Genomic DNA, 26,886 nt, shown 5'->3' on the forward strand with positions numbered 1-26,886 from the left:
TAAGGACTCAGTTTGTGTTGGCCTGCTGGATAACTCTATCCACTTGGTAGCAACGATGATAGTAGTTGAGAGTAGTAAGGTATTGATTGGTGGTAGATACCATCGCTTACGGTGGAGCTGCAGAGGTCGGGCCAGGAGGATGAGGAAAGTGTCGAGGTTGCTGAGAAGGAGCGTATGAGTATCGTAACGAAGGGCCATCGTCAAGCTGTGCGGTAATAATGATAATGTGTTATATGGAGGGGGAGAGGTCTTGTGTTTAGGTTTGTATCCTTCTCAGCGGATAGCACGATGTTGTTGTCATGCTCGGGCGAGTCGTTGAGGGTATGGACTGCTCAGAGTAGCAAGCAGTGCGTGAGGCATATAGACAATACAGGCTATAGTAGGGCGTCTAGGACCAAGTTTGGCTCGATGATGATGTTGTTGTTGTTGTTGATCAGTTCTATGTGGTCGTTGGTATGCTGGTAACCAGCACGTGGTGTGTGGGAGTAAAGACGGTTGTCTAGCAGTGTACGACTTACAGACAGGGGAATGTAGATGTCGGGTAGTAGTAGTAGTATATGGTTGTGGTAGAGTCAGTTGGTGTGTATGGTGACCGCCTCCTGTTATGTAGGTACTCGCCTCAGAGGAAGGACAGCCTCTGTATGGCATTTGTGATGATCCTGATGGGGAAGGTGGTAAATGGGGTCGCTGGAAATGTCTTGCACTCCTGTGCGAGCGTTCGGGTGTGAATGTTTCATCAGAGTATCCCAGCTCGCTGAGAGTGCTCTATAATGACTCTGACATCTTGTAGTAGTTATATAATAGTGTTATTAGCTTAAAATTTCTGGTTAATATAACTATGATGTAAAGAGCTCGGGTTTATGCCATAATAAACATAGTACTACTACTACTACTACAGCAGTGCAAGAGTACTACTATTCTAGTAATAATCGGCAATCCATGTGTTATGGCACGTTGAGTTCTTCGAGTTGCATCGCTCAAATCTGATCAGATAACTTCATCACAGTTGGTGCTGATAAGACGTTACGTTACTACACCACTGACTTGGCTAATGTTGATGACGAGTCGTCTATACTAATAGAGGTAATAGGTTTGGTATGTCCGGCCGTTCTGGTGATAGTTGCCATTCCAGGATGAGTCCAAACGCTTGACATTGAATGATGATGGCCTTTGTGTTGCGCTGTCTCCTAAGGATAAGAAGAAACCTGATGCTCCCAGGTAGTAGTATTATTACGGAAATTTTTACCCAGTGTAAAACGTTGGGTTTATTAGGTTCTTGGCTATCGGCTTGCTTGACTCTACTATTACTGTTGTTTATGCTGATACTGGGAAGCAGTTCCTCACTTTGTATGGCCATCAACTGCCTGTAAGGAACTCAGTGGTTCATACGCTTTGTAGTGTTCGAGCCGGTAGGTGCTCACGGTTGCCTTTTCTGATGATGGACAACTCCTGGCCTCGGGTTCGGCTGATAAGAATATCAAATTATGGCATCCTAAATTCGGTAAGCATTGAGAAAAGGGGAAAAATAATAACAATTATTTCCTTAGGTAATTGTCTACATTCTCTCCGAGCTCATGAGTCGTCGGTGACGAGCATTGCATGGTTGCCGCAGACACACTACTTAGCCAGTGTCGGCAAGGTCGATGGGCTGTTGAAACTGTGGGATTGTGATAGGTAGTAGTAGTAGTGGTGGCTTATATGTGGCTTACATGGGAAGGTTGTTCAGATCGGAGGAGATAACATCATTTCCTGGTCATAATGGTGATGTATGGTCAGTAGCATGTGATGCTGATGGTGCATTGTTGGCAAGTGGAGGCGCTGATAGATGTATAAGGCTGTGGAAAAGGAGTGATGAGCAGATGTTCATCGAGGAGGTAGTATATTATATAGTGTTTTCGTGAATACACAATTATACACGTCGCACGTGGTACAATATACAAGTCGCAAATGAAACCTTTGTTAACGTTGAGGTGTGAACCAGGCGTTAGACAATCTTATGTTCCCGATCATTTTAATTTCGCCACGAGGTTGTTTCTGGGGACCATGTATATGATGTTGGAATATATTTGGAAGTAGTCGTATTTTTCAAGTTGATCATTGCCTTGTATGAAATGTTGTTCCGCGTAGTGGTAGAGCATTGGTAGTCCAGTTGCTGTTGTTGTATGGTTAATGCCCCAAGCTGATGATGTCAGGAACAAGAGGAAGCCCTTGATAGACAGCTAGAGGAGGAGACCGCTAGGGAGGCAGCCGTAGTGACTATGGCTAGGCCTACTAGACGTACTACACTGAGGCGTGCTTACCTAGAAGAGCATGGTGGTGCTGTAGGTACTATGGAAACGGTGAAGTCCGCAGAGCGCTTGATGGAGGCTCTAGATGAGGTTAGAGAGGCTTCGGCTGAGGAGGGTGATGCTGAAGAGAAGAAATCAAGTCCGCAAGAGTCTATTAAGGTGAGCGTGTTGATGTAGTTATCAATGCATTCACTGATGCTCAGACACTACGTATAATGGCAGCCATCCCCGTAGCGGACATGCAGGAAGTTGTACTCGCTTTGCCTGTCACGTAATAGGAATGTTCTCTACTCATTTTATGGCAATTTACCATAATTCCCTTGGAATATGCATATTTGGGCACTCTGGTTGTGTGATTGCGTACTGCTATTTAGGTACTCCAGACGGCTACTATCGGTGCTGGTGGATCTCCTATCCTTCCTTCATTCAGTACCTCTGTCTCAGCAAGCCGCCATAAGAGGGGGCCTGCCTATTGAGCTGTGCCTGTCTGTCGGCCTTAGTCTTATACAAGTACTATTGTAATGAAGTGGAGGCGATTTTATAGGGTGGAGTGTATTAGGCTCAAGCACCGTATCTGGTACATGATCCCAGCAGCAGACGCTTGTTGGTCGATCTTAGAGATCTCTTGTAAGGCTCTTCCTGCAGGGAGATGTAGGATAGATGGTGATGTGTGCTCCTTGTGGTAGGTATGATGTTGCAAGTACTGCTGTTGACGAGGCAGGTGTGGCTCGATCGGCTGCGATGATAGCCAGACAAGAGTAAGTATTGTTGAGTGTAGTACTAAAATTGCTAGTGTTGAGCTATTAGGTTGAAGAGACGTAAGGAGATAGGAGATCTTGATGCAGAGGATAGAGCCTATCGGAAGTCCAGGAGAATAAGTGGCAAGTGACTCGTATACTACGATTTACCAAGTTCCTATTGTTATCACTGCATCGAATGGCAACAGTGATGATGGCTATGACATACGTAAACTCCGTTATAATGGTTTCCATTGTTCGGCGTGTCTTCGAATTCTTCGCAGTGCGCATTATGGGAGGTAGATGCATTATCGGAAGTTGATCGATCTTTTCATGATGTCAAACTGTAGCGACTTCTTTTCTCATAGCATGGAGAATCGCAGTTTTTGAGAGGTGAGTTCATTTCCTAATCAACTTGTTTTTCACAAGTACATGTTAGGTATCGAGGACCTTGGTGGTGTCGATAATAAGAGCGTAATGGTGGCCTAGTGGGGGCTTCAGACTGATAAGAAGAAGTGATGTAATCACTGACCTTTTAGATGCCGATATATCTACTACAGGGAAGCCCCAGGTAGTGTTTTGGATCGGAAGGGTTGCGGTTGCTATGATGAAATTGAGTGCGTATTCAGTGGCTGGGTAGTAGTAGATCGTAGGTGCAGTTTTCTCCCGCAGGGCGGTTTCTTGTATAGGCATAGTATGGCCGTATCAGGGTGATCGATGTTTGTGGAAACCTGTCAGGAATATCGGTATCTATGACAAAAGCGAACGGGTAAGTTGGGGTCGCCTTTAAGTGTCAGAATCTGTTACTACTCCTGCTATGGAATCGTACGCATAAAGTGTCTCGACGTAGCGACCTATATTGTAGCATATTATTATAGCAAATGTATCGGTTGGTCGAATGAGTCTTTCTTAAGTGTCCTCTGCCTTTGCTGGTCGGATTGTTATCATTGAATTGGTTGTTGCAGGTACTGGTATTTGTATTTGAGTTCTCCTGAGTGTGTGGTACAGTGCAACGTGTGTAGAGGTTGGTTCTGCAACTCATATCGTATTAGGAGTGGAAGTCATATCATCAGTCATTCAGCGCGGTAAGTGATTCGAACTAGTAGTCGCTTGAGAGGTAAGATTTGACGAAGACGTTCCATATCTTGGAATCCAGCGTTTTTCAATTCGATTGCTTCCATGCAATTGAATGAAGACTGGAGGACCACTGTCTCACACATTGTGCGTTCAGTTGAACGCGCTCAGCACAGATTCTCGGCAACCTGTAGTTTCCTTGTGGTTACGATCAGTACCGAGAAACAGGTCACCTGGTCATGTGATCGCAAGCGTTTTTGCGGAGGTGGACGGAGGCCTAGAATTTTGCCGACACGCTCATGATCGATACGATCAAATTCTTGTTATTTAGCTGCCGTATTCTGAGCACACTGTGTGAAACAGTTTGTGTTCTTGTTGGTGATGCATGATGGAAAACCACACGCTAAAAACCTGTGTCGAGATCCAATTCTGATTCTCGATTTTCAAGCTCATGTCAGCTGGTTATTATCAGTGGAGTCACAAGACATCTATGGGAAGTTACTGATTCCTTACAACCGTATTGATTGCGCGTGTAAGCAGCAAAATTTGGTCTTCCCAGTCAGTCACCAGGGAAATCAACCAAATGTAGACCCTGCAGTGACGCCAGCAAGTTGAACAGCGGGATACCTATGGCAAGCTATTTCGGATGATTTTACACCCATGGGGTTCACGAGTAGGGGATGGTTTAATATCTCACACTATCTGCTAGTTCATGGACATCAGTAAAGCGTTCTACCGCCTGCACTTTGGCTACCAGAAGTTACTTTGTCAGTACGGACGGAAACATATACTAGACTGACAGGGTGGTTTTCGGCTTCAACATGGGCCCTGCGGCTTTGGAGGCAGTTGGAATCTCGTCCATGCGTTTTGACTGTGTGAGAATGACACTCCCGTACGCGCAGTAGGTTGTTTAGCAACATCACCGTGAGCGTTCCAGATTATGGTTCTTATTGGGAACAACGATTGTTGTGGTATGATCCACCTTACCCCGAAGTGAACCGTTGACCAGAGACAGTAGTATCACTGCATCTATGCGTAGCATAACTCTACTCGTTGCGTTGAAAGATTCATGTGAGTTCCACGCTGTGGTCACAGCCTGTGGACTCCACACTGTGGAGTGTGTAGTTTCTGTGTGGCAGTCTCCCCGAGTTGTAGACTGTAATAAGTCAGCACCTTTACGACGGGCATGCGCGAGCAGACCTCCGCTAGGCCCGTTCAAGTGGCAGAACTTGTGCCACACAGATTTTAAATGTGATCCCTTGTGCCGCACAATGGATCACATCAAAATCTAACGCGCCGAGTTCTCGAAATTAAGACATTTTTGAAGCTCGGTGCGAATGCTCATGGCCGTCAAGATATTGTAGCTCAATTCATTGTTCTCTTCCCAGGTACCATAATGGTACTACCATTCGAAGTTCGATACCAGAGAGAGTTAGAGTTTGAGAGTTTTGAGTAGACGCAGCTGTTTGACGGCTTAAACTCCTCATTACTCCTGTTCAAGCGTGACATACTTCATCAGTGTGGTAGTTTATGACTGATAAACCATGTGAAACAATTCTATAGGAGCATGCTAATTCTGCGTTTCATCGTAGATGACTCGTCGTTCAGTTTATATGAAGTTGAATTGGCGACTCGTTCAAGCGAGTTATGCGCTCTCTTGAGGCCTCTGCGCCTGTTGTGGATTGAATGTTGATTGACGAGGAAGATCAGCGCTTTTTTTCTCGACAAACGGTGTCCGCGTCATTCTCCCAATATCCTGAATGAAAGGTACGAGTGAATTACTAACAAATTAGTACTCGTGTTAACAGATACGTATTAACGTTCGAAAGAAATAGTTACTACCAATCGTTGTTCTCGTTTTCAATGGTGCCACTCCCGATCCCCATGCTCGGCCGCACAACACGATTTGCAACACTCGAATGAAGCATACTTTAAAGCAAACCATCGATTGTTATCGCCACGGCAACGTAAGAGAAAAAGATGAGACGGCCGCGCTAATGAGTGTTAAGGGACGACGAAGCGTCAATGCAGATTCGCCGGGGGTGATATTGAGATCAAAATTGATACCCGACCACCGCTTGCTGCAACCTTCTTACTGAGGTTGTCTCGTAGTTGAGCACGAAGATCAAACGCGTAGGCCTTTCACTGTGAGGGCTATCAAAGTCAATATACCAACCAGAGAAGGGTTGTTAACGACAGCAGCATTTCTGAGGGAGAGCTGGGAGGTCGGAAATGATGTTATACTCACTTTGGATGACTACTACTAGTAGTAGTACTAGGCGGAGTTGTGGTGATCGAAGCATTGGATACGTTTAATTTGGGATACCACGACAGTGTATTGATGCCACACATCCCTGGAAAATAGGCCCACTAATCCTCCTTCGGAGCCTAGTGCCTACCAAATCCACCGGTGTCTCTCTCAACTTTACCATATCCATTTTCGCCCCACTCCGTACCCCACGAGTTTTTGATGAGCCAGTACCTACTGCTGGCATTATCTAACTATTATCGACAAAGCCTCGTACTTGATGCCTTCTGAAGTCTCTCCATAACCGACAATGACAACAATGTGTAAAGTGACTTTATCACAGACACCTGCCTCAGAAGTGGATCTCACCGAAACGGAGCATTGAAGTACCAGTGATAACACCAGATTTGTAGTGCTGGAACGGTGGAGTAGTTCCATCGATCAAAGTGGCCACAGGACCCTGGAATGCTACAGCCGACAGTAAACCTTGATAGTCACCACCATTGATTGTGGTATAACCCGTGACTATACCAGGCTGAGACTTGACTCTACAGCAAGCAAGAACTGCTATCTGCACTACCTTGATAATGAGGTCATCTTTATCCAGCAGGTTAGTTCTACAAGGCTCGTTGTAGTCGCGGGATTTAGACGCCTCGTACGGGTAGTTCTTCTCACTCGTTATTCCGTTGTCTTTCACGTAGGTGAAAATTCCGCTAGGCAGGCCACCATTGCAAGATCTATGCAGTTTCAATATTCTCCTGTGGCTCTATAACCTATATACGTTGTCAACTTACGCTGAAGCATAGCAGTCTAATATCTGTTGCTCAGACAGTGGCACTATAGAGTCGTTGGTATGGCCTGTGGCCATGGCATAATAGCTCTCCAATGCACCTACACACATGAGCAGTGAGGCTGCAATTCAATGTCGTGACTTAGTGCTGACCTGCGGTAGCGAACGATGCACAAGAGCCGCATTCACCTTGGTCCTTCACGGGACCAACCACCCCCCTCTTTACCCAGTTCACAGACTGGGGAGGGTCCTCTTTCATTGACTGAGCAGCAGATTGGAGAATAACTTGACCTGGGATGAATCAAGACCAAAGGGACCAAGATAGCATCTTACTTTTCAAGTCGTCTACTGAGCCCTCCAAGCCCGCAGCCGTACTCGTGAACTCTTTATTCGTCCTGTCGCAGAACCTAGTAACGCCGAGGGCGTAAGTCAAGTCCCCTGAAGCGGAAAAATCGATGCACCGCTCCCGTTATGAGGACATACCTCGAGCATTCTGCTCTTCGATCCATTGGAAATTGCGGCTAAACACTTCACGACGGTAGCTCTCTTCATTCGGTGCATACTGAACATTGTATCTACCGCAATAGTGGTTCATTTATAAGCCCTTCACTCTCTAGCAACTACGACGCTGACAATTACCGACCACGCGCCTACTGATCGACCCGCTGTACTTTTGCTTGAACTTCTCGAACTCTTGGTCCACTCTCTCAGTGAATGAGTCAGCTAGACATTGCTGTACGAGTAGCATGGTGTAGACTATTTTCATACGAACGAGAGAACCTTAATATACTGCGAAACGTACGGAAATAAGAGTGCACTAGCTGCAAATTGAAATTTAGTAAAGTAGACCGTCCCGGGAGAGACAGTTTGAAAAGTCCTAGTGTAGAGATATTCATTGGAATTAGCATAGAGGAAAGAGGCCAGAGTATAAGTTCAAGTCCCCCAAGCGAGCACCGAACGCAACTCAATGGCGTACACCCCAGTGGACGATCAACTTACTTCATCAAACGAATTGTTCTATCATATGGAGTACAGAGCGCAACTCGGATAAAACGAGTTACGCGTAGGGTTTACGAATACACTTTGAGAGCTCGCAAGATTCGTAGACTTAGAGTTGAGGAAAGGAGAGTTCCTGATTGTTGAACGAGACTATTTTACTCTTCCTAGGTCACCGTTTGTACTTAGAAGTTTGTAGTGCGTATAGACAACAGGCTAGTAGAGGTTGGTTCCATCAGACTTCTACCTTTTGGGCTCAGCCTCTGGGGTTTTTTAGTGGGTATGGTCATGCGAGTCCCACAGTATCCTTCTGAGGGCCACACCTTCTAAGGTTCTCCATAACTGGATTTTCCCCCCCACAAGCTTGTAAATGCGTCGAAAAAATTGGCAACAGATAAGCTTATAGTAGGCAAGATACAGATTGATGATTAACCATTGACGCAAACAGTCGAGTTGATATAAAGGGATTAAACCTCCTCTATCAGAGGCATGAACACGGTACTACGTATAACAAGGGGTATAGTTAGTTCGTACTGTAATGATGACACTAACGCTTTGACGTGACATAAAAAATCTTGAGAACTTGATTTAACTTGTCTTTCCTCGCTTGAGGGCATGCGTGCAGAATAGGAAAGTGCTTCGTTTCTGACAGAGACTCTCTGTGTAGAAGATGGTGAACCGTGGACCTTCCGTAGGTTGAGAAAGTTGAGGGAGTTATGGTAGTATCTCGCATGCCACGGTGCAGGCAACCACTGTATACACTGTAAAGCTCATTAGTTACTGTACAACTAGGTTGCCCGGTTACCCTTGGTTCTCTAGAGAATACATCGGAGTTCCTCCTCATAAAAAGTTCTCGGTGTGCTCGCGCCTAAACCATCCGAACTGACATATGCTGAAGACATCCACGACAGCATATACCTTCAGAGCACTCCCATTATGAGATCATCTGTAGAGGCTTACATCAATCCGCTCCTCGGATAACCAAACCAACGCAGTTCGCTCATGCACTGATCTCGTCATTCTTGGTATAATTACATCGCTAACAGTTCATACTTGTCCCATAATGGCAAACAGAGTGCCTGTAGAGGATCTCAAGCAAGAACTCCTTGCATGGTAGTAGCCGACACTCGGTGATCCTTGGAATCATAGACTGATTCCTACCTAGTTGGAGGAATCTACAGAGTTATCATACTAAGATTAGGATTATTCTCTTAACAGGTACCTGAGTAGTTTGAAACTATCAGTAATACCGAATCCAGTGAGTCCATCCGATTTCGATATTGGTTCTCCCATCGTAACATCATCTGAACCGGATTTCCATATACTTGATGGAACCCCAGATGATGGTAAAACCACACCTCAGCCACCAGAGGAAACTGGTAATGGCGAAATATGGCTGCGACAACTCCATTATAACTTGCTCAATATCGTTATGTCTCGGTGGTGTTTTTCAGAGTCTCCGCCACCATCAACGCCTCCGACCCCATCTGAGTCTATCTCTGATCGGTCCTCACAAGTGGCACAACTCTCACAGGATACAGATTCCGCCAAAAAGTTGGCTCTCGTCCTGGACCTCGATCATACATTGGTTAATGCCGTCCCACAGGTAGGCCCACGACTGTGTATGATAATGATGATACATGGTATTCACAGCCTCCTACTATGCCGCGGTATCCCGACAGAGTAGTCGAAGCCTTGGGCATAGATTTGCATCAGACGGAGCTCCCGATGCAGACTGGGAAGGAGCCTCATTTCGTCAAGTTACGGCCCGGTACGTTATAGCTCGTCTTTGCTGTACGATCAGTTGGTATGTTGATCAGGTGTACATCAGTTCTTGGAAGCACTACAGCCGATGTACGAGTTCTATATCCATACTAAGGCTACGAGAGTGTATCTTGAATATGTGATGGAGGTAACGAAGTCACTTACGGTGTGTAATCCACAATATTGATGACTAGGCTCTTGATCCGCACAAGAAAGGCTTCTTCCGAAATGATAATGTATTCTCCCGTTGCGACGATATGAAGCACGGATCGAATGAAAACAAGGACATACGAGCGGTATGTTCCCGGCCTAGGGAAGAGGTTATCATCCTCGATGATAAGTATGGCGATTCGGAGATCTCATTTGGGATGAGGATTCAACTTTCAGGGATAAAATATGGTTAGACTTCCAACCCAACGTCATCAAGTGCCCACCATATAAATATATGGACCAGAAACTACTTCAAGTCGTTCGAGCCCTCAAACAGACATCAGATTGGATAAAGGAGGGCGGCCCAGAGAGCGGATACCCTAAACCGGAATTGGATGATGCGTCAAAGAACTTCGATGGGTGAGTTTCGTCACATTCTAATCACCTTCCTCGTGGTGTTTTGTGAACTCAACCTCATGAGCAACTGTCTTTGGAGGAAAGGCGCTTATCCCGCTAGTCTCCAGCAATTTGAAAGGCGAGTAGTTTCACGTGAATTCAGTGTTCAAACCGGACGGGGCTAAGCCGAGTCTGTGGAGTTAGCACTCTTCTGTTGCGATCGATGGATAATGAAGCCTTCCAGATACCTCCCTGCTATGGTTCGAGTCTTCACCGAGATCCATCATCGATATTGCAAAGCTTTGGTAGATGCAGCTGGTGATGGTTTCGTTGTTGATGTTAAGAACGTCATCGATGATACTCGGAAGCAGACCTTCAAGAATTGCCGTATCATGCTCACTGGTAGTAGTAGTCGTATGGGTTTTTGTAAATCCACATTGCGGAACTGTCTTCATAGGGTTCAACCAGAATGAGGCATCCGAACGAGCTGAGATGATCGAGATGTACGGCGGCACAGTTATCAACAATGTGGAGGATGAACCAACTCATTTGGTGTGTGCTAAAGGCGGTACTGCTAAGGTACGTTAACTCCCGAGTCGGAAGCATCTAGATGAACCTTTTTAGTGCCACCTAATAGCAAAAGCAATGAAGGAGGATTCGTTGAAATGCAAGATTGTCCATCCATGTTGGTTGGATCATGGCTTCGCTACATGGAAACATCCTAGTGAATTCATATTCGAGGTGAGTGTATGTGCTGCAATTTCAGTGGCTTGTTAATCACGAGTTGTGAATTTTCGTCAAGGATAATCATCCACTGTGGATAAGCATCGAATTAACCTAAGGAAATTTTTGCTAAATTCGTAGTATTTGTTGCCGCGAGGCATGATATTGAGAATGCTAGTCGCGTTGCTGCATGTTAGATAATAGCTGCATTCTTGTTATCGACGACCCCATTTTATGACGAATCTTATTTGTTGTTTCAGATTGGCAAATTTACTGCGGATCCGCGGACAGGACAGTATCCTGTTATGGATCATTTCTTCGTGAAGTACTTAGCCGATGCCCATGAGAAGATGGAAGAGAGAGCACATCGAAAGCGACGGGACGTAACTAATTCCAATAACAAAATAAATCAACAGCAGCAAGAACCACCAGTTTTAGATGTATAATTTTACAGCGATTGTTTTGTTGTCGAGTTTGGGTGCAGAAGAATGGAGATATTATATCTCTATTATATCTAGTATTAGTTCATATCTCGGATGTAAACTAACACTACTGAGGGAGCTTTGATCCATTTCGAAAAGATATGAGGTCCGGTGGCCTTTTATGTTAGTCAAGCCTCTGGAAACTACATCAGGTCAGGGTCCGTTGACAAACGTCTTCAATAGTTCCCTTCCGATAGAGATTCATCGAAATCGGTCTTGATAGTATTTCCATTCCTTGTACAAAGGGAGCACGGTTAGATACGAAATGATGATAGTACATACTGAACACTATCAACTATTTACATGCACACAACGAGCAGCTTCCAATTCTGAAACCTTTACCCGAAACTGCCATGCACTAGAGAGGTATCAAGATCGGACTCTCGAGGCTCTGCCGATCCAATGAGGGGCTCACTCCCCGATGTCCACCACTCGTAAGACACTCGTACCTAATGAGAAATAAATAGGTACATGGATGCACCTCTTGCACTCACCTGGATGTTAGGGAATGATCGACGGAATTGTTGAATTGCATAAATACAGGATAGACAAGGAAAATGTGATACATGCAAATGAAGCCAACCAACTTCACTGTTGTCAGATAGGAAATTGGCAACACCATTGAGAGCAGATATCTCTGCATGGGTTGATCGATCATTCATAAGGTATAACCCTGTGAAAGGCTCTCGTCGGTGACCTTCACTGAATTCATCGACAAGCTCATCGTTGGTATCTTCAAAGCTGCACATCATTTGAGACCCGCCTCTGACGACGAACACTCTCGTGTCCGTATCACCGATGCTTAGCTCGACCTCACAAGTGATGAATTTAGCGATGGGTTGTCGGAGGCCTCGATCCGTTCGCGTGATGTATCGCGGAACATAAGGAGCATGATGAACCCCTAATGCTTCCAATAGTCTACCAGTACTAATCGGACCCACATGGCACACAGTCAATGCTGTTTCTATCCGTTTCGAAGGATCGTCGCTCAAACATGTGATTAATTCACTCACATCGGGCTCACAAGGCATGTCTCTTTCTGGCACACCCGCGAGAGCGGCGGAATCCCATAGCATCACTGAGTCTGCGAGAATCGGGTTGGTGCCCAATTCCTCTCCGGTATCGACGTCCGACTGGAGCTTCCGTTGCTGCTGATTATAATAGCGTGTAACGCAGTCCTGTATGAGCATCCTAGCGTCTCTCGATAGCGCGTCACGAGAGCCAAAACCGATGGCCAAAGCCCAAGAGAATTTAGGGAGATCGTTGACATCTATCCGTACCGAGAGGGCTTGGAGCTCATCGATGAAGCCACTGAAGTTACCAACAGTCCTCGCAAGCGACCATACAATAAGAACGACATCTCCTGATGGGGCTGTCGAGTCCGTGAGCAAATATGAGAGCACCAGCCCAGCTCTCTCAGGACTGACCGGGTTAGATGCTGTGAGAGCTGCGAGCCGTGAGATCGACCAGAGCAGCATCGCCAGGCTTCGCGATGTGGGTCGGATGGATAGGCTTGAAATTGTGATATTGGAGAGGAGGTCGGCGAGCTAAGAGAGGACGACATACTCGTAATTTTTGTACAGGTATCACCTGAGGGATCCTCCATTCGAGCAGATTGGATGGAGCCAATGTCGCGAAGGCATGTGCTGCACTGGCCAACTTCATCAGCTCCGATGCAGTATACTTGGACCATGAATTCACTATCTTGGGGAACCTCAGGAGCACTTCATCAACTCTCGAAAGCGTCATAACTAACAACAACATTTGTATATAACTACGTACAGGGAGTAGGCACCTCCTATGGCCTTGATATCCGCTAGAGTGCGGAGGACGAGGACATCCAAAGTTCCATCTTGCTCATCAAGCGAGGTATGTCAAGATAAGCCACTATAAGCATTTGAGCGACGCTTCGAATGTGCCTGTAATAAGAGGCTTTAGTAGCCCAGGGCAACTGGTACATGACTCACTGCCTTGGACCAGAGAGAGCAATCATCTTGCACAGCGCAGGGACATCCCATTTCACGAGTATTCCCCGCTCGATCAGGAGCCACAGGAAATGATCAACTGCCGCATCATCATCATTGCACTTTGTTAATGCGGAGAGTATACAGAGAATATCTTTTGGGGCATCAAGGTAGGATACACATTCGACCGCACTCGGAAGGATTCTCTTAGCATGTGGTTGCATCCCCTCCAACATGAGCTGTCGAATGAGCTCAGTCTGGTCTCTAAAGGTTAGCGAGTCGGGCAGGTGAGCCAACGCATTCACAGTGACTTCTTGTGGTGCTCCGAGCCGCATGCCTAGCGTGAGCAGCTGAGTAAACACACCAGGGGAGATACCAGGACAGAGTGCTGCATGAATAGCCTCAGTAGCCAGGGGAACATCAACCACGGGTAGTGGTTCAGGCATGCGGAGGCGTTTGCGCAGTAGCTTGAGGAGAAGGGATGGTGGCCTCATCCTGAGGGACATATCGATGGGACTCTCATACAGCTATCAACATCGTATGACCACCTATACTGAACCGAAGAGAACCGCCCTAATTCCAACAGAGCATGCCAAAGGAGCTCAAATGAGGCTGATTTGTGATAGGAGCCCTCCCTTACTTGATAGAACACTGCGGCCAGAGGCTGGTGAGTAATGATACATATACTGTACAGCAATCAATGGCAAGAAACAGGCAGGAGACACTAACCTTGCCTTTGGCAAAAAATCACAACAACACTGAGGCGGAAGCACAGAGAGGAGTGGCGGCTTCCTTGTCTATGGGGTCGACCTCAAACACGAGAAGTCTTGCTCAAGTCTACAATAAGAGCGCCGATTGCTCCAACATATCCCTCATGTTGGAGGAAGAGGACTTCTACTGGATCACCGAGGCCAATAGAGGATGGTGGTAGAGCTGGTGTTGGCGCTAAGAAGGCAAGTCACTACATTATCTCATAAGTAGTCTATGATTGTTACATTTATCATGACTACGTATAGGTATAGGCAGGGTCATTGTAGTGGCATTGCATGTACCATCTCCACTTGCTTCAACTGATGATGAATGCACCATCGAGCCATCATCGTCGCAAGATGCAGCACCATACCTGGAGGCGGCCTTATATGGTCCGTCTGTCTATTCTGTTCTTGTGGTTGCCCCCATTGTTGATACCATTCGACTGCATAGCTGAACAACGTGGATGAGGATATGAATGACTTCACTCTCCTAGGCTTACCTAATGCTGGCCATCGTTGGCTCGTGCTTGTTGACGTATTTCCCTAACCAACTGGTGATAACCAAACAGCCACTAATACGATGAGTCTAGATCCTACCACTACAAAAGATAGTTCTGCACTTGTTGATTTTGGCAACCAGGTAAGAAATGTAGCCTATGTTATAAGAGACCATTTGTATGAGGGATTGTGCTAGGTCCTCTCTAGCTGGCCGGGGAGGACGCCCAACCTCACTAGCTGTGAACCCGGCACACAAGTTCCCTGACGACAAGTCGGGATGATGAGAAGTGTGCCCGCCTTCACCTCCACCTGGCAGCTCGTTTCCTTCTTTTGATGTGGTCCTCGGACGGTCCGCTACAAAGAGTCTGCCCATAGAGCTAGCCAATGTATCATCTGACCACATGCCGTGCTCAGATCCAGGTTGGGTACCCATAAGATCACCAACTGAGAGATCTGACCGACGGGCATCTCCCCACCTGACCCAAGGGTGATAATAGAAACAACGGTGCGGGTTCAAGCTCACCGGCTCAACTCGATGATCTCTTCAAAACTCTGGGCATTGAACATAAGAGAGCCGAGACCGAGTACCTATATAGTATCACATGGTAGACTAACAACAACAACAACAACAACAACTCCACGACACGATCATGATCATGATCATCTTTACGATAGCTCGCTATAATGACAACACGACTGGCTTCAACAATGGACAGATAATACTTGTGCTATCCCTCTTACCGTTCCTCCGCCTACTGATGTCCCCGACACACGCTTGTACTTACCAGGCCCTTCAACCTTCAATATAGATACACCCGATCCTGAACATGATGATAATGATGATGATCTAGAGGCAATACCATGACAGAGTATCACGGCGACAGCAGCAGCAGCAGCCTACCTATGTTGCATAGTAGGAAAGGGAAGAAGCCTCTGCCTTCGACACCCTCCATAGCACTAGTATCTATCACTTGACGTCGTTTATGTTTAATGTTATATTGGAATAAGGAACCATCGGTGTTGAGAAGTAGCGACAAGCCGCTGAGGAGGAGAAGGAGGCAAGCATGGGCATTCGAGAGGTGCTCCAGTAGTAGGAGTACCTCACTAGACTGTCCATTTCATCAACCTTAACGATATCAGCATCTAACCGTTCACGTATCACAGACGCGAACTTCACAGCACCACCTCCTACATGGTAAAGGGTAGCTGCAAGAAGGAGGGGTTCACCACTTACCAGTAGCTCGTATAGTAGGCCTGGGTAGTGTACCCAGAGGATAATGCTCCAACACTACGAGCTCGAGGAATGCCATCTTACAACAACAACATGTCGATGACACAAGGATGCAGAGAGTTACTTACCGTAGTGCTTAGCTGACCTTCTCGACTGGAGAATAGGAAGAAAGCAAGAGACTTGCCACTAGATGTCTTGAGAGACCTCTCATCTCGACTCACTGAGAGTCCGGCTTCCTTAACACGTTCCACTGAGAGGGGTACCAATGTAGACCTTCTAGTCAGTGAATACGACTAGACTAGCCTCACCTGGTATTCTATCCTCAACACAGGCGACCTTTGCAAGTGTCCCTCCAATATCAAGGGCTAGCCAATCAATTACCTCATAGGAGCGTCGATCACCACCGTCATCGCCTCCACTACACCTCATCAATAGTAACACTCAACTTCTAATGTGCAAACTTTCATTCTGTGAACACAACAGAAGGGGAAGAATGTAAGAAACGTATTGACGTTGTTGTTGATGGAAAACAATGCCACAGTATACAGTTTGGTAAACAACTTGATTATTAGATTACTGCTGCCTGTACCCTCATCATCATCATCGACGACGACCCCGACCTTTCCCTCCTGAAAAGGATCATAACTACTACTACTAGCATTGATAATCAGCAGTTGAGCAAACTGACCACTATTGTCTCCAATGGCGAAAGACCTCCTAGGAGCCCCACGATGTGCTAACTTCTCAGCCTGTTTGGCTCGGAAAGCGGCCTAATAAGGTAGAACATGGTATAAATGAAGTGGATGTACATAGCATGATGATGATGCTGCTGATGACTATAATAATATGTACCTTGCTCTTGGCTGCAAAGGCCTTCCTCCTCTTGGGGTCCTGCATGATCTTAGTCATCGTCTTCTTCTTGCGGTTCTTGGCAATTCTAAAGGTAACCACATCCATAATGAGGTGGTGATACAACTCTGGAGAGTAGATCTTACTGACTAGCATGCAATAGCTCATCCTTAGCATTATCGCCTCTTGACGTTACTCCAACCCTACCCATCACTCTATCTTGCTTAGCGAGATGTCGCTTCTGTTTATTCGTGAGAAACCTAAGACAACAAGTGAACCAAAGTGGGGACAGCCTTCGAGTACTCCTTCTGGACTCCACCATGGAACTCCTTGACCATCCTAGCTCCCCCACCCGAGCCTGTCCCCCGATCCTCCTCATTATCATCCTCAATAGTGATAGCCTTTCTCGGTGCCGTGAATGCTGTATTATTCTGTGATGGAGATAGGTCAAGATTCATAACGATGTATTTCCAACCTGCTTATCCTCCAACTCCCCGACCTTCTGTATCCTCTTATGACTTGACTTCAACCACTTAGAGTAGATATCACTCTTCTCCATCTCACCACTCACCAACTGACAGCATTCAACCCAAGAGTACCACCCCTCCAGCAAATCCTGCTGCCTGATACCTTGCCAGCCTCGTTACGCCTCTTCCTAGATGCTGCTATTGGAGCCCCGCCATCACCAGCGACCATCACAGGGAGATACCTGTCCTCCAGTTCATAGCGTGGGAAATATGCACATCATCAACCACATGTGTTGGTGACAATATGGAAATTCCGAGGAAATTTTGAGAAATTTTCGTAGTTAAACTCTACGATTAACGAGGAAACTCCTGAACTCAACTGAGGAAAGCGAACATATATTTCAAGACTGGCGGTTTGTGATTGTTATCCAGCCCGAGCTTACTTCTTCTTCCTAGCATCCCATCGCATAACACTCTTCGCCTTAGTCATCGACTCTCGATCATCAGGTACCAAATCCAGCTGGGCCTTCTCTATGTCCAACTGCTTCTCCCTCTCCTTAGCCTCAATAGACTGGTCAGCATCAACAGACCCTGAGGAGTAGTGAACCAGGAACGAGGGAGAGCCTATTTACCAAGGTAAAACTGGTTGGATCGACATGTGGTCTGGTTGAACACACTGACACCATCCTCAAGATGATAAGATGTTTTCTTTCTCCCACCAACAGCGAGGCCAGCCTCATTCGGCTGTGGTAAACTACCACCTGGAGCGACACTTACGACCCAGTGCGGTCGTTAGCATTTACCATTCTTCTCGAGCTTCCTCCGAGCCCTCTTACTAAGCATACGATGAGTCCGCTTGTCATCAGTCGCCGCTCGCTGCGAGGATGCCAGTGGCCTCTTCTGCCCAACTTGTACATCCTCCATCTATACACGACATATTAGTACTATGATACTCATTATGAGTAGTACCTCTCCCTCCCCAGTTACAGATTCCTCTACGTCGCTGTCTTCATCTTCCTGCTCTTGTGACTCCAGTTGTTGGTGTTCTTGTTGTTGCCTCACTCGCGACATCCTCTTGAGATCATGTCGTAACTTTCTTGGTGCTACCTACAGTGAACATGTCCTAGCTAATGCCACGGACAACCATGAACTCACCACATGCTGAGATATCTCAGCCATTGTTTCAGGTTTGATAGCAGTAGTGCTGCTAGTTCCAGTCGACTTAGGCTGTTGGGAGGGACGGAAGGAGCCTATAGAGATCAACAACATGTTCAAGTGGCAATACTCCATACATGGCATTAACCAAAGAGAGGAACGTACGAAGCTGTGCTATCATATCGAGCTTCTCCTTCATATCCTCAACACTCTGTGAACCTGACCAACACTACCCTGCCCACCGGCTGTACTCCTCTAAATAGGCAGCCATTACCAAGATCAGCAGCCGTCCTGAAAGCAGGATGCGGGGTGTCCAGGAGCCTTTGAGGCCCACCCGCCTCAGCTCTAAGGATCAACTTCGCCCGTCGAACCTGGACATGCGCTGAGTGCACCAAGGAGCAGGGTCGTCATTACACTCTGGTTGGAGGCCGCTGGTCTAGTTTTGTAGTAGAGATGATATGCACTCATCATTGATCGCTGCAAGGAGGCCAGCTCAGCATCCCCAGATACAAGTCGGCGAACCTACGGAAAAGTACCATCACTGGGAATCGAACCAGGGGTCTCGTAATGCTCACCGTCTCGACTTCCTCCTGTACACTAGGGATGCCGCCGATAACACACAGTCTCTTCTCGTCCACTTCACCATCATCTCCATCACCCTCAGCAGGGATAGGATGGTCGCTACCTAAGGCCTGCAGGCCGAGCTTCCGACCTGCAACGACACCACCACTCCAATTCGAATCACTATGTATCAAAGCAAGGGATATTCACAGCTGATTAACATCAATAGAAGATGTATAATCCCCAATGACGGAGAAGGCAATACTCCCCAAGCTACCACCTAGGAACAGCATGAGTTCAACTGCATAAGGCATATCGTCGTGTGTGACGAGTGAGGCACATAACCCCTTGGCTCCAGCTCGGGCAGTTCCTATAATGATAAGCTATGAGATTCCCAAGCAGCTGGGGGATATCTCTAACCGTCGACCTACTCCCACATCTATGCACAAAGAGCTTGGAGCTTGAAGGGAAGTCATAGTTGATGACATAGTCCAACTGAGGTATATCAATACCTCTAGCGGCCACATCAGTCACCAACAAAACCTGATGTAAGGATCTTCGTGTGAAAGGAGGGGTATGAGCACTACTGATGCCTTCCCCGATCGGAACTTAGATAGACTAGAAGTCCTCTGGGTCTGGTCCATAGACCCATAGATAGGGGCGTTACTAATACCAACTTGGGTAAGCAGTGATGCGAAGAACTCTACGTTATGACGAGTCGCGACGAATACCTAAAGCCACGATGCCATAGACATTCGTCCCCCCACAGTGAGCCTACTATAGTTTTCGATGACCGTGCCCCCTTCTTCCCACCCTTGCTTTTCCCCTCCACACCAGCGACCCCTGTCGCATCCCCAGTACTTTTATTACCCATGGATTGGAGCCTACCAGACGATGTGAGCATACCCTAGTTAACATACCATCCACTCCCCTACTTGCGGAGCAACGCTACTAGTGCCGCTGGCTTGGAGTCTGCAGTGGTATAGAGGAACCACAAATCAAGCGTGTCTGATATCGTATGCTCTACCTGGGAATGAATGTAATGGTGAATTCGCTTATAATGCAGCAGCACTCACGTCAAGACGGATGAACTCAGTAGATTCAGACCTTAGACCAGCTCTACTGAATTGTGTTAGCTGACTAGGTAGAGTAGCAGAGAATAGCAGACACTGTCGAGAAGGTGGAGTCGCCTTAAGAATACCTCAACATGAATAGCGTGTAGCCCATACAGGAGAATAGTAGTATTACTTTGCATATCATCAGCGAAACCCATCTCAAAGAGCCTATCAGCCTCATCGAAAACAATATACTGTACCCGCTGTAGAGATAAGTCCGCTTCCACCATGTGATGGACCTACCAAGGCTTCAATGAGGTATCGGACGACGACGCTTCGTGAGAATGGGTAAAAACAAGCCAACAGCTATTCGATCAGATTAGCATTGTTGAAGTATCCATTTAGTATAGCACCACTACCCTTACTACCAGGCGTCCTGGTGTACAGATGAGCACATCGGGGTTACTAGAGAGCCTATCGAACTGAGACTCCATGCTGTGACCGCCAACGATAAGACATAATCGGAGGTCTGTGAATTTCCCTAAGAGAAGCTATTATCATGCATTCCCATTACGATGACCTTCTTACCAAGCATCCTAGTGACCTTGATAGTCTGCATGGCTAGCTCACGGGTAGGCGATAGAATAACGGCTCTGGCTCCAACAACCTCACTATGACCCTTCAAGATTTGTATCTATCAGAATACTTGCAGTTGATGCAGAACCTCCTCTCCCGAGTAGTACCATTGGTATAACAAAAGCAGCCGTTTTACCACTCCCCGTTCTAGCCATAGCCACTACATCACTACCACCGAGGATCGCGGGTATAGCCTTCCTCTGGATTGGCGTGGGCTGGTTGTATCTGAGGTCTCGACACATACCAACAACCGCGTCCCCCAAGGGGTTATTACCCCATCTTCTGAATAGCCTTAAAGAGCGGATCTGACAGTCCCATCGTTTGGAAGGCACCACCACTGATCTTCTTGCCGCCGCTGGAAGTGGCAGTGGTGGTGGTGGTATGACCAACGTCACGGCCCTTGGCAGCACCCTCGAGGACCATCTCAGAGAATAATCTTCCCACAAAAAAATAACCATCATCGATTTTTCCCTCTGTATGCTTTCGGCTGAGTCCCTCCCTTGCACCCTCCCGGTAAATTTGGTGAACGACTTTGCAAAATTAATCACTTCGAGTGATACTTTCAAAACATGTGTCGAATCGCTCCGCTGACCGCTTATCGCGCGCGCCCCAATTATATGTGCTTTCCAAAGCTGCCCCAGCGAGGGCTCCTATCACGCTAGCCACGTAGGAGCGGTCTTCCCTACATCACAAACTTAAGTATATCCAACCTCTTCACTCGGTAGCCTCTCCCCCCTAACCGACCTTATCGTCAGCGCGTCCCTGAGAACTATGCTTATGATCATTGCGTGAGTTGCCCAAATATACATGCCTCTGACTCGCAACACAAGTAGTTACAGTGTTAGGTGTTGAAGAGGTGTTGAGGTCTGCACATTCATCATTATCATATCATTCATGTGCCGACCGTCACCTCCCCGCCGAGCCAGAAACTATATGTACCCCACACTGACCAGCGACATCCTACTCGGCAATTGAGTCCGACTATCATACCCCTGACATTTATCACGGATGAAAACTTTCTACCCTCCTTGCCAATCCCCCCCCAGCTGCATAGTACCTGGGAACTGACGACTCTCTCTGATGAACGTCACGATGCCGCGTACAGACATCAGGGTGGGGGAAGGCATTTACGCATCAAAGTAATCCTGATAAGCTGCGTATTCGTAGCCGTCGAAGAAGTGATCGTTATCATCGGAAGTAGCTGTGAGAGATTCCTCCAGCCTTACAATGGCTGATGGTCCTCATCCTGTAAGTGATAACTCATAACCGAATAAGAGTACAGAAACCATTCCGGTCATCACTCGAAGTAGTAGAAATAGGCACCCCGAAGCCTATCCATCCATCTAACAGGCATGACACGTGTGGAGAAACCATCACCACCACCTTCACGAAAGTATATAACATCATAAGTATTGGCACGCCGCATCTGAAGTATTAATAACCAAAGTATCGATGCAATGGAGACAATAATCACCTTCTAATTGTCCACCGTTCCTTCCGCAAAACCGTGAAGGGATCCTTATCCCGTCGCGTGAACTTCTTGGTAGCAGCCCACGTTACCCAGTTGGTATCGGTATCACTAAGATGTCGGACTCCCTCGAGCCATCGGGACTTCTCCTCGCATTCTTTCTGGAGTGTTTGCACCTCCACGTTCTGAATCTTGAAAAGACAATGCCTGAGGCAAATGAGCGATGACCCCTTCAAGCTGATCGTAGCCAAGTAGATGCTATCATATAACTACTACGAACCGAAAGAGTGCTCGTTTGATCTGATCCTTCACATTGGCCACTTTAGAGGTAAAGAAGCCTGCTGTAGGGTCCTTGCTGAGGTAATCGGGGGTTATATCCGTGTCATCCAATACTCCATCCTGAAATGTCGCCAGTCAATCATCGGCCGAATAAGACCGACGTTTACAGGCATTTGAAATCCTTTCATTATCTTAGTTATCCATCTTTTATCGCGGTATGCTGGGAACTCCATTCACGGATCAGCTGCCATAAGGCGGGCGCCTCTGTCAATAGCGCCTCACAAAAACTAAACAACAGAGGTAGCAGCCTCGGGTAGTAGCCGCGGACCTCTCATTCAGACAACACGACACTTGACATCGATGAAACTAGTAATACTTCAATGCAGCGAGCTTATCAGTTTCTGGCCCGTTGAGGTCGACCCTCTGCCGGAATCTTTCGAAAACACACTTCACTCCAGCAATTACGTCGCTACCAACTCCGTTATTTCCTGGGCTTCCTGCTGGAGGATCTACACATCGGTGAGTGATCATTACATTGGTCATTACCAAGCACATCGAGTCATGGACAAACAGAGACGAAACGATACTAGTAGCTCAAACACCTCCGTTAATTCTTTCAAATTAACTGTTATTGATAGGGAGCTCGACCCAATCATCCCTCATGCCGTTCATCAGCTCTCCCGAGCCGATATCTTTGGAACTTGTCAGTACAAAATATCGAGTTATTCTGGTCGATATATCGTATTAAACTTGTTAGTCATCCTCAGCTCCCACGCCTCTCACCTCGGTCTCCTCCTAAACCTTGTAGAGTGCATCAGCACTCTTTGTCTCTGCCCCTCCACGGCCATTTCCTCGAGTTCCTCTAACCCTGTCATAATCAGGGGCAATGGTTCCATCTTACCAGGCGGTCCTATTCCTCGGGCGACAAACTCGAGCTAGCACGGCCATAGCGTCATGCGGGGTTCATTTCCGGGTACGAGGGGTAACCCACAGAGGGTTACCTAGGACTCTAGTCAGCAAGTTAAGGTACTGCTCTACCAGGGCTTATTGAGACTCGATCCCTGTGATAAGGTCTCGACACTCCCAGCCACCCAGGTTATGCCACTCAAGGGACTGCAAAGGGAACAAAGATGTTGATGGCCAAAACCGACCAGGGAGCAATCATTGAAAGGAGGGATGGGCTGACGATTGTGAAGAGGACCTGTAGTAATATACAAGAGTAAATTGTACTGTATATGGTGCCGTGAGACAACATACTGTGGCAACTTATCAACAATAACTATGCTACACATAGCATTAGGTATCACATAGAGAGTCTATTATTAGACGACATACACAAGAGGACTACAAATAGTTTATGGGTACTATTGAACACTTGAAGGGAAGGACTGAAAAGCCATACTCGGTGATCACATTCGTGGAGTGGATGTATGAGCTATGGCATACCGGCCCCAATTCCGATATTGCCATTTCTGGCCAGTTACCCTCACGCCGCGATCAAGGGTCCGGTGCGAGAAGATATGGGGACGCTAGGTGAAAAATGAGAGCCACAAGCGTGCTTCTTTGAAGCCAAAACAGCACTGCCGTGATAGCAATTAACTTGTGATGTACATTTCAATCTTGGAGGCCTATGGAGCAGTACTTCTCATATGGTGAAAGAGACGGACGAAGAGGAAAAGCAAATAAAGGCATTACTGCTGCTGGGGCGGTTCGGCCAGAAAGTCTGTCCGAACCGCCAAGTAAGTGTACAGGCTTGGTGAGCTAGAGAAAAGGTGATATCAGGTATAATAGGTTACCAACGAGACTCACTAATTATATTGGTACATACTTATCTCAAGAAAATGTTCGACACGTTTTGGATACTCACGAGAAATTAGCAATCGTGGAAATGGATGCCTCTCAAAACATCGCACGGCGTTCTGACAACGCAACTTGACAAAATATCGAGCTAATATTTTCCAACACAAATATGCATCATCCGACGTTGGTAATCGTTGTATACAAACGGTAGAAGACAAAATCATACTGAAGTTAGCAATCCAACATTACACACACGTTTTACGAGAGTGCATGAAAAACGTGGTCCGTGGGAATCGAACCTGCGCAATCTCGCATGATGGGCGGGCGCTCTACCAACTGAGCTGCACGAAACGGGCGGACACGACTTTCAGAGACAGCACAATTGCGTGAATCTTGCCGGGCTGCATCGCTCCGCTAGGTTTTTGTGACATGTATAAAAGATTTAAAATTGTCAGGCCTGGGATTCGAACTGCGGTCATTTAAATCGGCTCTTGTCGAAACTGTTGTGTTACATTCTCGCAGACTAGTGCGTGCTCAACCTGTGTCGGGCTGCTACGTATGCTATTTAAACCTCAACGCAATTGAATGGCTAGGTCGCGAAAAGACGCTTTCAAAATGCCTTTATACTCTAGCCGCAGGTAATGCCGGTTTGATTTTAGCGCGCGCCCGGGGCCCCCACCCCAGCGCGCGCAATTTTGTTAAGGCGATGGGTTGGGTTTCTTGGCGAAACCGGCGCGGGATCCACCAAGGGTCCGGTGCGAGAAGGTATGAGGACGCTAGGTGAAAAATGAGAGCCACAAGCGTGCTTCTTCGAAGCCAAAACGGCACTGCCGTGATAGCAATTAACTTGTGATGCACATTTCAATCTTAGAGGCCTATGGAGCAGTACTTCTCATATGATGAAAGAAACGGACGAAGAGGAAAAGCAAATAAAGGCATTACTGCTGCTGGGGCGGTTCGGCCAGAAAATCTGTCCGAACCGCCAAGTAAGTGTACAGGCGTGGTGAGCTAGAGATAAAGTGATATCAGATATAACAGGTTACCAACGAGACTTACTAAATATATTTTGTTACATACTTATCTCAAGAAAATGTTCGACACGTTTTGGATACACACGAGAAATTAGCAAACGTGGAAATGGATGCCTCTCAAAACATCGCACGGTGTTCTGACGCAACGTTTTTCTTGACAAAATATCGAGCCAATATTTTGCAACACAAGTATACACATCCGACGTTGTTAGTCGTTGTTTACAGATAATAGGAGATAAAATCACACTGAAGCTAGCAATCCAACATTACGACACGTTTTACGAAGATATATGAAAAATGCAAACCGTGGGAATCGAACCTGCGTAAATTCGCATAATGGGCGGGCGCTCTACCAACTGAGCTGCACGAATCGGGCGGAAACGGCTTTCAGAGACAGCACAATTGCGTGAATCATGCCGAACTGCATCGCTCCGCTAGGTTTTTGTGACATGTATAAAAGATTTAAAATTGTCAGGCTTGGGATTCGAACTTGCGGTCATTTTAAATCGGCTCCTTGTCGAAACTGTTGTGTTACATTTGTGCAGACTAGTGCGTGCTCAACCTGTGTCGGGCTGCTACGTATGCTATTTAAACCTCAACGCAATTGAATGGCTAGGTCGCGAGAAGAGGCTTTCAAATTGCCTATATACTCTAGCCGCAGGTAAAGCCGGTTTGATTTTAGCGCGCGCCCGGGGCCCCCACCCCAGCGCGCGCAATTTTGTTAAGGCGTTGGGTTGGGTTTCTTGGCGAAACCGGCGCGGGATCCACCTAGAAGCCGCGGGGGGGCCTTGCTTGACCTATTAGATCCCGAAAATGTAGAAGAATTTCACTCTACGTGTAGAACGATAGGAAGCATGGACGTGAAATGAACATGAAGGAAGGATTTATAGTACAAGTCTATTGAAGTGAGGCGATATCCGCCCATTATCGAACAGAGCGATTATTATCCGGTGACCAATCGTCACCGGGGCCTTCTGTAAACGAAAGTCAACCACGCATTAAGTTGCACTTTGAATGTCAAAGCGATGGCTCTCCCTTCGGGCGAGGCTATCGCCTCGACGAGCCATCACGCGGCCGTGTATACGACTCTGCTTCTCCGGTCCATATCACAATTCTTCAATCGCTTGTCATGACCTTAACGACGGGTATCTTCATGTTGTGAAGGAAAAAGAATCCATTTTACAGTGAATACCTCAAAGTCACTGTCGAAAAGTATCCAATAATAAGAAAGAACTACAAGTGGGAGGAAGCTGAGCATGTAAGGAAAGAACAAGTGATTAAAAAACGCTAAATATGCAGTCTATCGTCGAAGATTGCAAGTGTGCAGATTCGAGCGGCACGCGGGAGTTTTTCCAGCCGGAAAAAGAGAGTACTCTCTTTCGAGCGCTTAACTGGGAGCGCGAGACTGTGGAAAATGGCGTACGCTTTCGAGACAAGAAAGGCAAGAGTGTAAGAGGAGGAGACGTGACGGGAGCATGGTTTTTTATTCTTT

General features: G+C 46.8%; 5 protein-coding genes and 1 non-coding gene across 6 annotated transcripts in view; 2 read left to right on the forward strand and 4 right to left on the reverse strand.

The window, feature by feature from the left end:
* Window positions 1-3,263, forward strand: part of Pmar_PMAR014097 (conserved hypothetical protein) — a gene marked incomplete at its 5' end in the record, with an annotated part of 5,413 nt that extends 2,150 nt beyond the window's left edge. The window contains 18 exons of the mRNA XM_002777070.1: window positions 12-46; window positions 97-212; window positions 261-379; window positions 438-541; window positions 611-671; window positions 992-1,095; window positions 1,133-1,218; window positions 1,273-1,366; window positions 1,414-1,501; window positions 1,548-1,674; window positions 1,727-1,874; window positions 2,193-2,277; window positions 2,326-2,447; window positions 2,492-2,559; window positions 2,663-2,798; window positions 2,848-2,915; window positions 2,975-3,046; window positions 3,096-3,263. Of these exons, the coding sequence (XP_002777116.1) occupies window positions 12-46; window positions 97-212; window positions 261-379; window positions 438-541; window positions 611-671; window positions 992-1,095; window positions 1,133-1,218; window positions 1,273-1,366; window positions 1,414-1,501; window positions 1,548-1,674; window positions 1,727-1,874; window positions 2,193-2,277; window positions 2,326-2,447; window positions 2,492-2,559; window positions 2,663-2,798; window positions 2,848-2,915; window positions 2,975-3,046; window positions 3,096-3,177 (1,715 nt within the window). The 3' untranslated portion in view covers window positions 3,178-3,263. The remainder of the gene's footprint in view (window positions 1-11; window positions 47-96; window positions 213-260; window positions 380-437; window positions 542-610; window positions 672-991; window positions 1,096-1,132; window positions 1,219-1,272; window positions 1,367-1,413; window positions 1,502-1,547; window positions 1,675-1,726; window positions 1,875-2,192; window positions 2,278-2,325; window positions 2,448-2,491; window positions 2,560-2,662; window positions 2,799-2,847; window positions 2,916-2,974; window positions 3,047-3,095) is intronic.
* A 3,224-nt stretch (window positions 3,264-6,487) lies between these two features.
* Window positions 6,488-7,885, reverse strand: Pmar_PMAR014098 (cryptopain precursor, putative; the record flags this gene model as incomplete). The annotated part of the gene is made up of 9 exons (XM_002777071.1): window positions 6,488-6,581; window positions 6,625-6,694; window positions 6,738-6,882; window positions 6,928-7,084; window positions 7,142-7,238; window positions 7,291-7,428; window positions 7,471-7,575; window positions 7,621-7,712; window positions 7,809-7,885. 9 exons carry the CDS (start codon window positions 7,883-7,885, stop codon window positions 6,488-6,490), a joined length of 975 nt encoding a protein of 324 aa, XP_002777117.1.
* Window positions 7,886-9,795: 1,910 nt separating this feature from the next.
* Pmar_PMAR014099 (NLI interacting factor, putative) lies at window positions 9,796-11,612 on the forward strand (the record flags this gene model as incomplete). Its single annotated transcript, XM_002777072.1, has 8 exons — window positions 9,796-9,904; window positions 9,954-10,045; window positions 10,092-10,237; window positions 10,285-10,467; window positions 10,688-10,845; window positions 10,901-11,022; window positions 11,068-11,184; window positions 11,427-11,612. The coding sequence occupies 8 exons, from the start codon at window positions 9,796-9,798 to the stop codon at window positions 11,610-11,612; spliced, it is 1,113 nt and encodes a 370-aa protein (XP_002777118.1).
* A 5,009-nt stretch (window positions 11,613-16,621) lies between these two features.
* Pmar_PMAR014100 (ATP-dependent RNA helicase dbp-10, putative) lies at window positions 16,622-21,239 on the reverse strand (the record flags this gene model as incomplete). Its single annotated transcript, XM_002777073.1, has 27 exons — window positions 16,622-16,722; window positions 16,782-16,863; window positions 16,946-17,030; window positions 17,089-17,202; window positions 17,246-17,373; window positions 17,418-17,516; window positions 17,573-17,651; window positions 17,853-18,000; window positions 18,042-18,170; window positions 18,213-18,333; window positions 18,379-18,516; window positions 18,565-18,659; window positions 18,730-18,783; window positions 18,839-18,935; window positions 18,979-19,086; window positions 19,140-19,276; window positions 19,406-19,495; window positions 19,557-19,668; window positions 19,713-19,856; window positions 19,904-20,009; window positions 20,061-20,152; window positions 20,202-20,326; window positions 20,374-20,479; window positions 20,609-20,721; window positions 20,769-20,874; window positions 20,924-21,041; window positions 21,091-21,239. 27 exons carry the CDS (start codon window positions 21,237-21,239, stop codon window positions 16,694-16,696), a joined length of 2,904 nt encoding a protein of 967 aa, XP_002777119.1. The 3' UTR covers window positions 16,622-16,693.
* Window positions 21,240-21,943: 704 nt separating this feature from the next.
* Pmar_PMAR014101 (conserved hypothetical protein) lies at window positions 21,944-22,796 on the reverse strand (the record flags this gene model as incomplete). Its single annotated transcript, XM_002777074.1, has 5 exons — window positions 21,944-22,017; window positions 22,043-22,062; window positions 22,291-22,491; window positions 22,565-22,683; window positions 22,731-22,796. The coding sequence occupies 5 exons, from the start codon at window positions 22,794-22,796 to the stop codon at window positions 21,944-21,946; spliced, it is 480 nt and encodes a 159-aa protein (XP_002777120.1).
* Window positions 22,797-24,643: 1,847 nt separating this feature from the next.
* Window positions 24,644-24,715, reverse strand: Pmar_PMAR014102. Its single transcript has one exon. It is a non-coding gene; the product is annotated as a tRNA-Asp (tRNA).
* Window positions 24,716-26,886: the final 2,171 nt, after the last annotated feature.

The sequence above is a fragment of the Perkinsus marinus genome, assembly GCF_000006405.1.
Source record: "Perkinsus marinus ATCC 50983 genomic scaffold scf_1104296952306, whole genome shotgun sequence".
Taxonomy (NCBI): domain Eukaryota; phylum Perkinsozoa; order Perkinsida; family Perkinsidae; genus Perkinsus; species Perkinsus marinus.